At 34.0% G+C, this 15,323-nt stretch overlaps 1 protein-coding gene across 1 annotated transcript; it reads left to right on the forward strand.

Annotated features, from left to right (window-relative positions):
* Positions 1 to 10,000: 10,000 nt before the first annotated feature.
* LOC123886860 lies at positions 10,001 to 11,689 on the forward strand. Its single transcript, XM_045936136.1, has one exon. It carries the CDS (start codon positions 10,001 to 10,003, stop codon positions 11,687 to 11,689), a length of 1,689 nt encoding a protein of 562 aa, XP_045792092.1.
* Positions 11,690 to 15,323: the final 3,634 nt, after the last annotated feature.

Raw genomic sequence — 15,323 nt, forward strand, 5'->3', positions numbered from 1 at the left:
ATATAAAAATAGTAAAAAAAATAATTAGACTATTAGATAATTTTTTTTAATTAATCCAATAAGAGTATTAAAAGCATTTAAAACTAATAAATAATAGATTAATACAAAATATCATACCAATAAAAAGTAAATAAGTATTAAAATATATGTATATGCGGTTTGAGTCGTTTTTGAAAAATCGATCAAAGTTCAAACCGATCCAACGGTTTTTATAAAAAGACATCCAAATACATTTAAAAAAAATTCTGTTTTACACAATTTTCAATTTTTTGATAGTTTAGAGTTTTAATTTGGATCAATTTGTATTTCAATTCGCCTAAAGATATGAGGTTGAGTTTACTTGTGGTTCTAGTCCCCTCCCAAATGTAGTTACGAGGGATCGAACCGTGATCCTCCCTACCAAGTCCAACGTCAATTATACCACTGAAACAACAAACATTTCGTTAGTTTATTTTCCTGTTTATAGCTGTACATAATTTATTGGAAGCTTATGCACTAGGTATATATGAAAATATCAACCAACCCAAAAGTATTCAACCAACCTTAAATAATTGTTGGATGTTAATTAGGAATCCTCTCAGCTAGCTTCTTTTCGAGAGATGTTATCCTTAATTCAGGTTTCGGACCTTCAGTACGTTCCTACGTATATTCAAAAGAAAACATTACCAATAACAAACTAGAATGAATAATTGGATACCTTAAGGCATTTAAAAAGAAGAATATAATAATATTTCAACACTAAACTTGTTCAAAGGCTAGAGAAATCCTATAATTTACACTCGATTATATGATAATTTATGAAATCCTTGCTTTATCTTGATAACTTCATCGATATAACTTAACAAATAATAACAAAACAAACAATCGGTTACCTCACCAAACCATATATATATGATGAGCAATGTGCTCATCATATCGTGTCAGAAGACTCGTATCAACCGGTCCTCCAAGCCAGCTCTGTTGCACCATAGCCTGCTGTGCCTCCTTATGCACCACAGACACACGCCCCTCATACTGCTACTGCTCCACCTGACACTGTAGAAACTCTTCATGTCCGTACAGTCCGGTAGGCAAATTAAATAAAAATTGTAAAAAGCATACCGGAACACTTTTTTAAAGTGTGTCGGTTTAAAACTGTTACCGGTACAGTTGGGTATGAGTTTTCCGGTCTGAATATTCATATCAGAACACTCATGCAAGTGTGCGGGTATGAATATTCATACCGGCAAACTCATACCCAACTGTACTGGTAACAATTTCAAACCGGCAAACTTTAAAAAAGTGTTCCGGTATGTAGAACGCGACTTACTCTCTCTTTCTCCCCGTACTCACACCGGCATACTTTCTTTGAATTGTGCACAAAATGATTTTTTTTTTGTACAATTCTACTTTATATACGAGGGCATATTCGTCCATTCAATTTTAGTTTTTTTTTTTTGACTAATTCAATTTTAGTTGGGATAAAGGAATAAATGTATGGAAGAAGATATTTTTTTTTAGTAGATTTAGCGCCTATGCACTGGATCCAACTAACGATATATAGCTTACTCTATATGTATATAAACTTGTCTCATACGAATGAAAGATACTCTTTCTGTTTTCAGCATGCAAAAGTGCTACTTCAATGGAGAAACCAACCATTCTTCTTGTTCTTCTCTTTTTCTTGTTTGTGGTGGCTCTACTTTATATTTACAATAAAGAAGATTCTCCGTTTCTTCTTCTTCTTCGTTGCTTCTTTCTTTCTTCTTTTTCTTCCAAAAAGTGCTACTTCAATGCCAGAAAAAACCCTCTGTCTTCTTATTCTTGTTCTTCTCTGTTTCAATGTTGCAGCAGCTCACGGAGGACCTTCGGTGAACATCACGGAAAAGCTGACGGCTGATAATCACTTCCACATTGCAGTTGGGATCAAGGTTTTAAATTGCGGTCCGCATCCGCAATTGCGACCGCAATATTGCCGATGTGGTAGCCCCCGCAACCGCATCGCACCGCAATTGCAGTGTGATCTTAATTCACGTGTACGGCCGCATCGTAACCGCATCACAACCGCATCGGTAGCCGCATCAGATGTTTTCGCGATGTTCATTCAAATTTTCTCACAAAAAAATAAAATTTATGAACTTTAAATCCTAATTTGCGTCAAATTAATGAAAAATCTTACTTTTAACAATCTCTCAACCGTGTATTTTCAATACATTCAAATTATTGTTTATGGAATAAACGAAGACTATGTAATGGTGGATAAATAGTGTAGTTACACACTAGTTTCATTTTATATAGCTTGTGAAATTTAAAAATGATTTCACGCCGCAACAACCGCAATGACCGCATTCGCAACAACTGCAACCGCATCCACAACCGCAACCGCAATTTAAAACCTTGGTAGGGACATCGACGTGGATGGTGTTGACGACGACAATAGGGGGAGGAGTGGGGTCCACAATTGGGTGGTTGTGTTAGTTGTAGGATTGATGAAATCTCCTGCGTGCGTGCGTGCGTGCGTGGTATCAACCATTGATTCTTCTACTGCGTGCGTGCTCTCTCGAGATATGAAGAAGAAGCTGGATTTTTTTAACTTTAATGTAAAAAAAATGATTTTTGAAAACCACTAATACGGTCAACAATATAAAAATAGTAAAAAAAAAATTAGACTATTAGACAATTTTTTTTAATTAATCCAATAAGAGTATTAAAAGCATTTAAAACTAATAAATAATAGATTAATACAAAATATCATACCAATAAAAAGTAAATAAGTATTAAAATATATGTATATGCGGTTTGAGTCGTTTTTGAAAAATCGATCAAAGTTCAAACCGATCCAACGGTTTTTATAAAAAGACATCCAAATACATTTAAAAAAAATTCTGTTTTACACAAATAATAACAAAACAAATAATAACTTCATCGATATAACTTAACAAATAATAACAAAACAAACAATCGGTTACCTCACCAAACCATATATATATGATGAGCAATGTGCTCATCATATCGTGTCAGAAGACTCGTATCAACCGGTCCTCCAAGCCAGCTCTGTTGCACCATAGCCTGCTGTGCCTCCTTATGCACCACAGACACACGCCCCTCATACTGCTACTGCTCCACCTGACACTGTAGAAACTCTTCATGTCCGTATCTAGTACGTATAATTCAACAATCCGGTAGGCAAATTAAATAAAAATTGTAAAAAGCATACCGGAACCCTTTTTTAAAGTGTGTCGGTTTAAAACTGTTACCGGTACAGTTGGGTATGAGTTTTCCGGTCTGAATATTCATATCAGAACACTCATGCAAGTGTGCGGGTATGAATATTCATACCGGCAAACTCATACCCAACTGTACTGGTAACAATTTCAAACCGGCAAACTTTAAAAAAGTGTTCCGGTATGTAGAATGCGCCTTACTCTCTCTTTCTCCCCGTACTCACACCGGCATACTTTCTTTGAATTGTGTACAAAATGATTTTTTTTTGTACAATTCTACTTTATATACGAGGGCATATTCGTCCATTCAATTTTAGTTTTTTTTTTTTTTTGACTAATTCAATTTTAGTTGGGATAAAGGAATAAATTTATGGAAGAAGATATTATTTTTTTAGTAGATTTAGCGCCTATGCACTGGATCCAACTAACGATATATAGCTTACTCTATATGTATATAAACTTGTCTCATACGAATGAAAGATACTCTTTATGTTTTCAGCATGCAAAAGTGCTACTTCAATGGAGAAACCAACCATTCTTCTTGTTCTTCTCTTTTTCTTGTTTGTGGTGGCTCTACTTTATATTTACAATAAAGAAGATTCTCCGTTTCTTCTTCTTCGTTGCTTCTTTCTTTCTTCTTTTTCTTCCAAAAAGTGCTACTTCAATGGCAGAAAAAACCCTCTGTCTTCTTATTCTTGTTCTTCTCTGTTTCAATGTTGCAGCAGCTCACGGAGGACCTTCAGTGAACATCACGGAAAAGCTGACGGCTGATAATCACTTCCACATTGCAGTTGGGATCAAGGTTTTAAATTGCGGTCCGCATCCGCAATTGCAACCGCAATATTGCTGATGCGGTAGCCACCGCAACCGCATCGCACCGCAATTGCAGTGTGATCTTAATTCACGTGTACGGCCGCATCGTAATCGCATCACAACTGCATCGGAAGCCGCATCAGATGTTTTCGGCGATGTTCGTTCAAATTTTCTCACCAAAAAATAAAATTTATGAACTTCAAATCCTAATTTGCCTCAAATTAATGAAAAATCTTACTTTTAACAATCTGTCAACCGTGTATTTTCAATACATTCAAATTATTGTTTATGGAATAAACGAAGACTATGTAATGGTGGATAAATAGTGTAGTTACACACTAGTTTCATTTTATATAGCTTGTGAAATTTAAAAATGATTTCACGCCGCAACAACCGCAATGACCGCATTCGCAACAACTGCAACCGCATCCACGACCGCAACCGCAATTTAAAACCTTGGTAGGGACATCGACGTGGATGGTGTTGACGACGACAATAGGGGGAGGAGTGGGGTCCACAATTGGGTGGTTGTGTTAGTTGTAGGATTGATGAAATCTCCTGCGTGCGTGCGTGCGTGCGTGGTATCAACCATTGATTCTTCTACTGCGTGCGTGCTCTCTAGAGATATGAAGAAGCTGGATTTTTTTAACTTTAACGTAAAAAAAGTGATTTTTGAAAACCACAAATACGGTCAACAATATAAAAATACAGTCAAAGAGTATAAAAATACTATGACACATCATTCGTCGGTATTCGCATAATTTGAGTTCGCACTACTAATCATTTTCCGTTGAAGAAATAGAGGAAAAAATAATTAGTCGATAATGATGCACTATTAGATATAGAACATTCAAAATTCAATGACTACTTTTTTTCTTCGATAAGATCAAACAACTTATATTAAAAGATTTATTGAAACCATTATGACTATTGTTCAACCTAATACATTTGGTGTTAAAGTATAAAACTAACGGAAATGTCATTATGACCAACGATCATATAGTTAAATGACTAAAATAAAACTTCTTTTTGTAAGGGATCAATATGAAATCAAAAATATCTTTTTTTTTTTTTCGATAAATAAATCAAAAATATCTTTAAGGGAGCAAGATACTAATTAACCCTATCAAACTTTATTTCTATTTGGAACACCAATTTTTTTTTTTTTTTTGATTAAGTAATCTAATAGCTAGAAATTTCATCCTTACGGTACTAAAAGGGATAGTCGGGATTCAAACTTCAACCTCCTAATTATACAATACAAATATCCTTGTCAACTGAGCTAACTTCGTGGAAATTAGAAACACCAATTTTTTTTGTAAGTAAACGAAATGAGAAATCATTGAAAACTCACCCATACAATGTGGAGGATCAGGATCGAACTCCGATCAAGACATTCAACACTAATAATTTCAATATTTTTATTAGTTGAGCTAAAACTTGTCGACATAAACACCAACTTTATGTGAGTAGAAAATTTTCCAAGACATATTAAATAACACTTGTCCTTGAATAAACAAAAGTATATTGGTCACCAATTACCACCTCAGCAAGAAGTTAATGACAGAACTTGGGATGATTATCGGTCCAGGAATTGACAAAGATCTGAAAGACGTACAACATACAGGAGTGACATTGTTCATGCCGGAGAATGCCGCGTATGGGAAGCTATCTAATTCACGTTCATGTCACCTCAAATTACTTCCGATAAGGGATAAAACAACTCTGATACAAGCTCATATATGCCGAGGGTATTACAATCTCCATACACTCCAATCCGCAAAGATTCCGAGCCAAATGACCCTGGCAGTGAAGACAAGAAAGCACCCAGCTTTCTTCTTAACATCTCTTCGATCAACGGTTCAGTGGTTGTAATTAGCACCGGAGTTGTTGAAGCAGTTATCACTCGGACCGTGTTTGATCACTATCCTATTGTGATTTATGCGGTTTCCAAGGTTTTACTGCCAAAAGAGCTGTTTGGTACCATACCTGATAATGATGCTCCTCCTCCTCTTTGTGTGTGATGATTATTCGTTCGGATAGCTGCTTCCGCAGCTTTCTCCTCCCCATTTCACCTCAGATGTCTCTCAGGGTATTTATGCTTCTTATCTTCGTAGTCTTTTGTTTTTTCTCGTTAATTGTTGTTTTGTTTCTATTTAATGTTGACAAGATGTAATCTAGATGTATTAAATAAATTCATTACATCTTTCACTTATGCTATCTAGATTATGTAATTTGTATAATTAACTTACTATTATAAAGGATTCTGGTCTTTGTATTACTTCAAATTCAATCAAACTTTATAAACAAATCTATGCCATGTTGCACAGTCGTCTGATGCTAATGTAATTGGGAGATGACATATTTTTCTCCAATCTTGCATATGTCATAATTGGATTATGCTGATTTTTCGGTGTCCTGTATTTAGTGATAAGAAATGTTTACTTAGCTGAAGGATGTGTTCTGAATATCAAGAAATGTTGGTTAGTTCTCCTTAAACAAGTCCCAAACTTTTAGGGCAACCGTTTCATGGTGTTGTTGACCGCGCTTATTGTTAAAGACTGGTTGTGGTTTATCTTTTCTATTGCAAAAATTGAGGAAAACTAACACTGCAAAAACCGGCATGGAAACCTGCCTGCCTGTTCAAATTTGTTTGACAATAAAGGTCTGAGTTGATTGAGTGTTCATTTTTATAGAAATTGTTAAGTTTGAATTTTACTGCAGGAGCAGGACCATATAGAACATGTTTATTGGTAGATGATGACAGACTAGATTTGTTTTGGAATTTAAAAGGGAAAGAATTCATTCAAGTTTTTACTTTTTAGTTGAACATGTCTATGGCTATGGCTTATGCTTTTTGGTAACTTATGAACTTCATTTCAGGTTGGAAGAAGGCTTCAGTTTTTATGTGGAGGTGGTGCGATGACAAATGTTTATGAGTTTTGTGACGTTGATTTGAAAGATAGCATACAAGGTGTTTATACTTAAGCTTAATCAATAATCTTTACAAGCGAGCATATAAAAATACAACCTGTAGATTCCCTCTGGTTTCACTTATTCACCATTTTCGTTTTAAATTTTAATCATGTGTGCTTCACATTGATTGCTGCATCTCTTATTTCTCTGAAATTCAGAAGCTAAATCAGCGCATTTTGCGCTTCTACTATGGCTGCATAATTGTCCCATTTTATCTCTTTTTAGTTTTTGTTTGATGTTGTTTGATGTCAGTGTCGGAGAAGTGTATATATCGAAATACATGTTAGGTCAAGAGAATACAGCACATGTTTTATATATGATATTATGAAATTAGAAATGAAGCATCCATGTTTAAATTGGGTTCTGCTGGACAGAAGTTGAAGTCACGAGGCTGCGCAGGTCATAGTTATGTGGTCAGAGGTTTTAATCTGGTTATGTGGATTAGTATGTCATAGTTTTATAGAAGTACTGGTGAAAAGTAGATGATTAGTTGTGATTTCAGCCTAAGACTTGTAGTTGGATGATAAGCAAGCTCTATTAAAAAATGTATTAGATATGTACAATGGCTAACTATGATTTTAGAAGGTTAGAGAAGTATGGAAAATGTACAAATAATAGCACGTGTTACATACAATGTTTTAAAATACAGACACTCCGATCGAAAATCGGAGGTGTGGTTTTGGTCAGTTCACTCACCGAGGAAAATCAGTAAATTCGCCGTGATTCAGCCAAGTCTATGTCTAAACCGGTAAACCGGTAAAACAGACACTGAACCAGACTGGTTTGATGAAAAAATACCAAAAGTTAGCCGACAATGAGTCAAATTTGCGACGTCTTTTCTTAATCTTACCACTATAGGTTAACTAAATTTACTTTAAAAAAATCCAAATAATATATCGAATAATACAATTCAAAATCGCTCAAAACTGAAAAAATGAATCTGTGAATAAACTCACAACACCCAACTTAATAACATGTATGACGGCAAAATGCCTACAAGTGTGACAAAACCTAGAAATATGACGAAATTGAAGTGCTCAGAATACCCATGTCTCCGAGTCTGTAACGTTGACGACGCCAAAATTATTATTATTATTATTATTATTATTAGTATTATTATTATTATTATTATCATTATTTAATTTAATTAAAAAATAGAAATTAAAAAATAAAACTATAAAAGCTGCAGAAATTATATAAACCCTGTATTTGTATGGTAGCTCTTTCTGTCACCAAAAGAACTTTCTATCCACCTTACTGCCAATGTATTTACCCTTTTTCCCAATATGGCAGCTCTTCTTTTAGCTGGTGAAATTCTTCGTTTTCCGTTTTAAACTAAACCTAGCGAATCAATTATTTATGAGACTAACCGAACAAAAAAAAAGAAGAAAAAGTAATTATCAAAAAAAAAAAAAGAAGAAGAAAAAGTACACCACTAATGCGCACTACTGTTTAATTTAAAATCAATCAATAAGAGTACAATGTATTTACTCTCGCAAGTATCTTCTCTCTCCTTCGATCCTCCCTGACCACAAACTTTCCTCTCCTCCTCCGCCACAATGTATTTACTCATCACCTTTATCTATGTTATACAGATACTCCATTTGAGAGAGAGAGTATCAGTACCGGGTATGTGAATATATGCCTTGACAGGAACATTGTGGTTTTGATGATTGACAAAAGAAGTCTAAGAATGACAATGATGCAAAAAGCGGAAAAGAGGATCAAGCTTTCATGACTTGGGTCATAGACTTATTGAGTTGTAATCCAGATATTTTTAGGATCCTTGTGTGAGTAGTAAAAATAGCTCTCATGAAAATATAACACACACTCACAGTAATTTTTACTTAATTGTGATTTTGCATACAATTAATTTTGCATAAATTGTCTTTGGAAATTGCATATTTTTTTATCTCTTTAAAAATATTTTTAAGCATGTTTTTGAACAAGGCCATAATTATATTACAGCAAAGGAATTGCTAGCTTCTTACTAAACGTGATCATGATTTAATTTCCTTGCTACAAAAACATTTATGCAAATAATCAATTAGCCAATCTTTGTTTCAACGTTTTCCTTTTAATGCTAATTGATTATTATGATCAACAAATGAGGAAATAGTATATGGCATTAATCCATGATCTGCATTAAACAAATTCTAGCCGTTGTGCATTATATTATTTAGGCATGTATTTTTTATATGGCATATTGGATGGAAATTCGTTTTCAATGATATTAAGTTATCATGCAATGGATTATCACATTGTCCAGACCTGCTAATTGTGCATTAATTTTTTAACGGCTATTTTCTAAATTTAATTGGCCAACGGCTAAATTATTTTTCATTGCACCTCACTCATATTTTTCTATATAAATGGGTGCTTTGTGGCAGCTCAAACAAGAACTGAATTTTGCATCAAAATCATATTGAAAATAATAGTAATCACTCTTATTATTTTTACACTTGCTAATATATTATCTTGAGAGCTTTTTTTATACTACATAGTTTACTTGTAGTACTTGTGCTTCAATTTGTTTTATCTACACATATGGTGTAACATCTTGTAACTTAATTTATTCAATTTGTATTGGGTGTAATCCCAAGGTTTTCAAGAGAGGTGATATCTCTTGGTTTAGAGGCTCTTGCACAAGGGAGGTGATATCTCATTGTTTGTGTTGAGAGTTCTTGGTTGTAAAGGTTATTAGCTTATCCTGTTATAAAAGCTTGGTTTAGTGAAATCTCAAGGTGCTTTCCTTGGGGACTGGAGTAGACCCTTTGTTTTTGGCCGAACCAGGATAATTTCTTTGTGTTTTTCTTATTACCCTTTCATCTCTTTTATTTCTCGCTACAAGTTATTTTTATTTGGTTAAAATATTTTAAGTGCTTAATTTTAATCATTTTTTGAGTACACAATTCACCCCCCCTCTTGTGTCGTTTGGAGTCACTTGACCAACAAGTGGCATCAGAGCTTGAACTCTTGTTTAAAGACTAATCGTCTCAAGAGCCAAGATGACTTCAAACAATTTTTATGGGGAAATTTCCATAAATAGACCACCACCTTTCAATGGTGAATGGTATGGTTATTGGAAAGAAAAAATGAAAATTTTTCTTCAAGGTATAGACCTTGATATATGGGATGCCGTGGAAAATGGTCCATTTATTCCCACTCGTTTAGTTAATAATGTAGTGGTGAATAAACCAAGAAATCTTTGGACCAAAAAGGAAAAAGAAAAGGTACAATACAATTTGAAGGCTAAAACAATTATAAGTATTGCTCTAAGCATGAATGAGTTTTACCGAGTTTCAAATTGTACTACCGCAAAGGAAATGTGGGACACCCTTCAAGTGACCCATGAGGGAACTTCCGAGGTCAAGAGGGCAAGAATGAACACATTAATTCGTGACTATGAACTATTTAGGATGAAATCGGAAGAAAATATAAAAGATATGCAAACACGATTCATCCACATAGTTAATCATCTCCGAGCACTTGGAAAAACTTTCAATAATGAGGATTTAATTAATAAAGTTCTTGGATGTCTAAATCGGAATTGGCAACCCAAAGTGACTGCCATTTCAGAATCCAGAGATTTAGCATCTATGGAATTGGCTACTCTTTTTGGAAAACTGCAGGAACACGAGATGCAACTAAATCGACTCATAGAAAGTGAAGAAGGAGAAAAGAAAAAGAAAGGGCATGCTTTAGCTGCAACTACCAAAAATAGTGACTTTGAAGGTGGTGACAGTTCTGATGAAGATGACGTGGACATGGCCTTAATGTTTCGGAATTTCAAAAAGTTCATGCGACACCAAGGTAAACCAAAACAATTTCGAAATTCCCAAAAGAAAAGTGATGAAGGAACCTCTTTCAATCCAACATGCTATAAGTGTGGCAATAAAGGTCATATAAAATTTGAGTGCCCGCTATATCAAAAGAAACATGAGAAATTAGATAGAAGACCACAAATAGACTCCAAAGGGAGAAAGGCTTACATTTCATGGGACGACAAAGACATGAATTCATCCGACGAATCGGATAATGAGGAAGCAAATCTATGTCTCATGGCTCATCAAGAAGAAGAGGTAAATTCATTTGAATCTGAGCCTAACTTTACTTATGATGAGTTGCTCTTTATTTGTGAAGAATTAAATAAAGAGTATAGTAAGTTTAAAAAAATTGTTTCTACTTCTAAGAAAACTATTTCCACTCTTGAATCAAAAATTGAAGTTTTAAATAAGGAAATAGATACTCTTAAAGAGAAACAAGTTTTTGTAAGTAAAGTCTCTACTTACACCCCTTGTGAAAATAAGAAAGAAAATATTGAATGTAATGAATGCAATATCTTGAAAGATAAAGTTGAAGATTTGAATAATGTTCTTGCAAAATTCACAATGGGTAGAGACAAATTAGACATCATTTTGGGCAATCAAAAGGGAAGCTATAATAAAGCTGGTTTAGGCTATCAACCAAAAAGACATTTTTTACCTTTTGAAAGAAATTTTAGCCCAAACAAAACTTTTAGCAGACCTTTTGTTAAATGTTTCTATTGCAACAAAAATGGTCATACTTCATCTATTTGTAATTTGAGAAAGAACCAATATTTAAATAATAGATGGGAATGGATCTCAAATGACACTTTGCCTAAAGTTAACTCTCAAGGACCCAAAATGATTTGGGTACCAAAAGCCAAAACATGATTTTGTGTTGTAGGTGTGTTTGAAGCCCAAGAACTCAAATATTATATCTTTAATGGCTATTCAAAGCACACGATATGGGAGAAAAAGAAGTTGTCCATGTATCCCAAGGCGATGTTATTGAAAGTTCTCCAAAAAGAAATTGGATATTCAAGGGAAGCAAAAATTGTTTACTCTTTTCACTTTACTTTTTTTTATGATTTATTTTTCCTGAATATATGCCTTGCCATGATTGTTTCTTTCCCGCTTTTTGATAATGCCAAAAGGGGGAGAGTTGTGTGATTTGCATGTTTCAGGGGGAGTAGTTTGTAAATGTTTGCATATAGAAAGGGGGAGAATAATATGCGCTTATCTCTGACATATACTTTATTGGATTCCATACTTTATTATTGATTAATTTTATCTTAACCCCTTCATTGAGCAAATCCCACCATGAGATGTTTGTCATCATCAAAAAGGGGGAGAATGTGAATATATGCCTTGACAGGAACATTGTGGTTTTGATGATTGACAAAAGAAGTCTAAGAATGACAATGATGCAAAAAGCGGAAAAGAGGATCAAGCTTTCATGACTTGGGTCATAGACTTATTGAGTTGTAATCCAGATATTTTTAGGATCCTTGTGTGAGTAGTAAAAATAGCTCTCATGAAAATATAACACACACTCACAGTAATTTTTACTTAATTGTGATTTTGCATACAATTAATTTTGCATAAATTGTCTTTGGAAATTGCATATTTTTTTATCTCTTTAAAAATATTTTTAAGCATGTTTTTGAACAAGGCCATAATTATATTACAGCAAAGGAATTGCTAGCTTCTTACTAAACGTGATCATGATTTAATTTCCTTGCTACAAAAACATTTATGCAAATAATCAATTAGCCAATCTTTGTTTCAACGTTTTCCTTTTAATGCTAATTGATTATTATGATCAACAAATGAGGAAATAGTATATGGCATTAATCCATGATCTGCATTAAACAAATTCTAGCCGTTGTGCATTATATTATTTAGGCATGTATTTTTTATATGGCATATTGGATGGAAATTCGTTTTCAATGATATTAAGTTATCATGCAATGGATTATCACATTGTCCAGACCTGCTAATTGTGCATTAATTTTTTAACGGCTATTTTCTAAATTTAATTGGCCAACGGCTAAATTATTTTTCATTGCACCTCACTCATATTTTTCTATATAAATGGGTGCTTTGTGGCAGCTCAAACAAGAACTGAATTTTGCATCAAAATCATATTGAAAATAATAGTAATCACTCTTATTATTTTTACACTTGCTAATATATTATCTTGAGAGCTTTTTTTATACTACATAGTTTACTTGTAGTACTTGTGCTTCAATTTGTTTTATCTACACATATGGTGTAACATCTTGTAACTTAATTTATTCAATTTGTATTGGGTGTAATCCCAAGGTTTTCAAGAGAGGTGATATCTCTTGGTTTAGAGGCTCTTGCACAAGGGAGGTGATATCTCATTGTTTGTGTTGAGAGTTCTTGGTTGTAAAGGTTATTAGCTTATCCTGTTATAAAAGCTTGGTTTAGTGAAATCTCAAGGTGCTTTCCTTGGGGACTGGAGTAGACCCTTTGTTTTTGGCCGAACCAGGATAATTTCTTTGTGTTTTTCTTATTACCCTTTCATCTCTTTTATTTCTCGCTACAAGTTATTTTTATTTGGTTAAAATATTTTAAGTGCTTAATTTTAATCATTTTTTGAGTACACAATTCACCCCCCTCTTATGTCGTTTGGAGTCACTTGACCAACAGGGTATATTCGCATACCCGTACCTTAATTTATGTCCATACACGTACCACACTAGGCAACGTTGATTTTTATCATATCCGACTCCATCCTTCTCTGTGGACATCATCAAAACCCTCATCCACACTCACCATGACTTTAACATAATTGCTTCCATGCGCCAAGCTTACGGCGTTTAGGATCACTTGAGTAAATACATTGTACTCTTATTTATGTTCTGCATAATTTAGCAGAACCAAGACCAATCCACAACAAGACTAGAAACAACCAATAATATATCAAGAGAGCTAATTTTACCCCCCACTATAATTTCCATTAGAAAGTTGAATCCTTATGGGATTGAAAGAGTTTTATGTGGTGATTTAATTTAGATAGATGTTTGTCCCTATATCCTGTTATATCCAATTATCTATCTGTATGTTTCCTACTAATGAATACTGATAGTACCTTTCCTACATTAAAAAATTGACATGTTGTGTATTCAATTTGTGACACATTAAAAAATTGTCCTTCACCCATTCAACAATTCAAATTTATATTATATTTGGGAAAATATTGAGATTGGTAGGTGAAGGTCCCTTGATGATTTCTGTATAGTCAATCATCCATGTACAATGCTTGCTTGAAATTTAGAAATTTAAAATAGCCATATCTGCTTGGTAAAAATTCAGTTCAAACTCTAATGTGATTTTAAATATTCCGACAAGAATGAACACTTTTTTTAAAATAAAAAATAACCTTAGAAATCAACCTATCATAATTCCTAAGAGCAAAAACAATAGTATTTTATTATCTAAAAAATGAGGATAGTAATGAAAAAGCTCAAAGTGAAGCATATTATTTAGATAGTACTCCCTTCTTATAACCCTCTGCTTCCTAGGGAAATGGGCACTAGTAGTTTAGAGTTCGGCCGCGAGGTAAGTAAAGTCTGGCCAATAAATTGTTCCACCCAGGAATCAAACCCGGGTTCTCCCGAAATACGTCATTTTTGGTGAAGCTCATTAACCACTTGAACCCAATGACTTGGTTACTCCCTCCGGTCTTATTTATAAGCAAAAACCAACAAAAAATTTTGGCCTTAAATATAAGCAAAAGTTGCCAATATCAACTTTATTTAATGTTGTTCTTCCAAAAGTACTCTTATTAATTGTTCTACTTTTGACATAATTGTAGAGTTCCAACGCAAATGATAAGGTCGTTTTAGGAATTTCAATAGAAATATCACAAGAAATTATGGCAAAAAAGCTACTCCTTAATAAGTGTGGAAAAGAGAATTTTAGCTTACAAAAGTGGCAGGATGGAGTAGATAACATTCTCATGCTTCAACTTCATGAATGTCATCCTAGACATCTCTGATGCATGTGGTACCATATTCTTTACTAGAGTATATCACCTATAATATCCTTCTTTATCGGATAAATATAATCCGATATACTTCTTTATTGGAATATTCAATATCCTATTTAATTCATGAATGCATGTATGTGTTTTCATGAATTCACTCACAATTAGTTAACATAAAGCTCTTCATTTACAATGTGGAATACCATCCAACATTCTTCATCATTAAGATTAAACCAACCTTAATATTCTTCATTTATAACTTCATACATAATCTACAATCATCACAATGCAATTAATCATGCTTATAAACACCTAATTGTATGTTAGAATACCCTAATCACATGTTACAAGTGCCCCAATGCACTTAAAACAATTAATAAAAAGTTGCAGTCCCAGTGCTGGTCGCTGAGCGAGCCCGTGGCGAGCAGCGGCGAACCAAACCAGTGTAATATTGGCTCCTGGCGAGAAGCAGCGAGCAGACGGTCGCCACTCGTTCGCTGAGCGAGGGCC

This window comes from Trifolium pratense, linkage group LG5 (genome assembly GCF_020283565.1).
Source record: "Trifolium pratense cultivar HEN17-A07 linkage group LG5, ARS_RC_1.1, whole genome shotgun sequence".
Lineage (NCBI taxonomy): Eukaryota > Viridiplantae > Streptophyta > Magnoliopsida > Fabales > Fabaceae > Trifolium > Trifolium pratense.

Coding starts and splice junctions, on each gene's coding strand:
- LOC123886860 (XM_045936136.1), top strand. CDS start 10,001: ATGACTTCAAACAATTTTTATGGGGAAATTTCCATAAATAGACCACCA.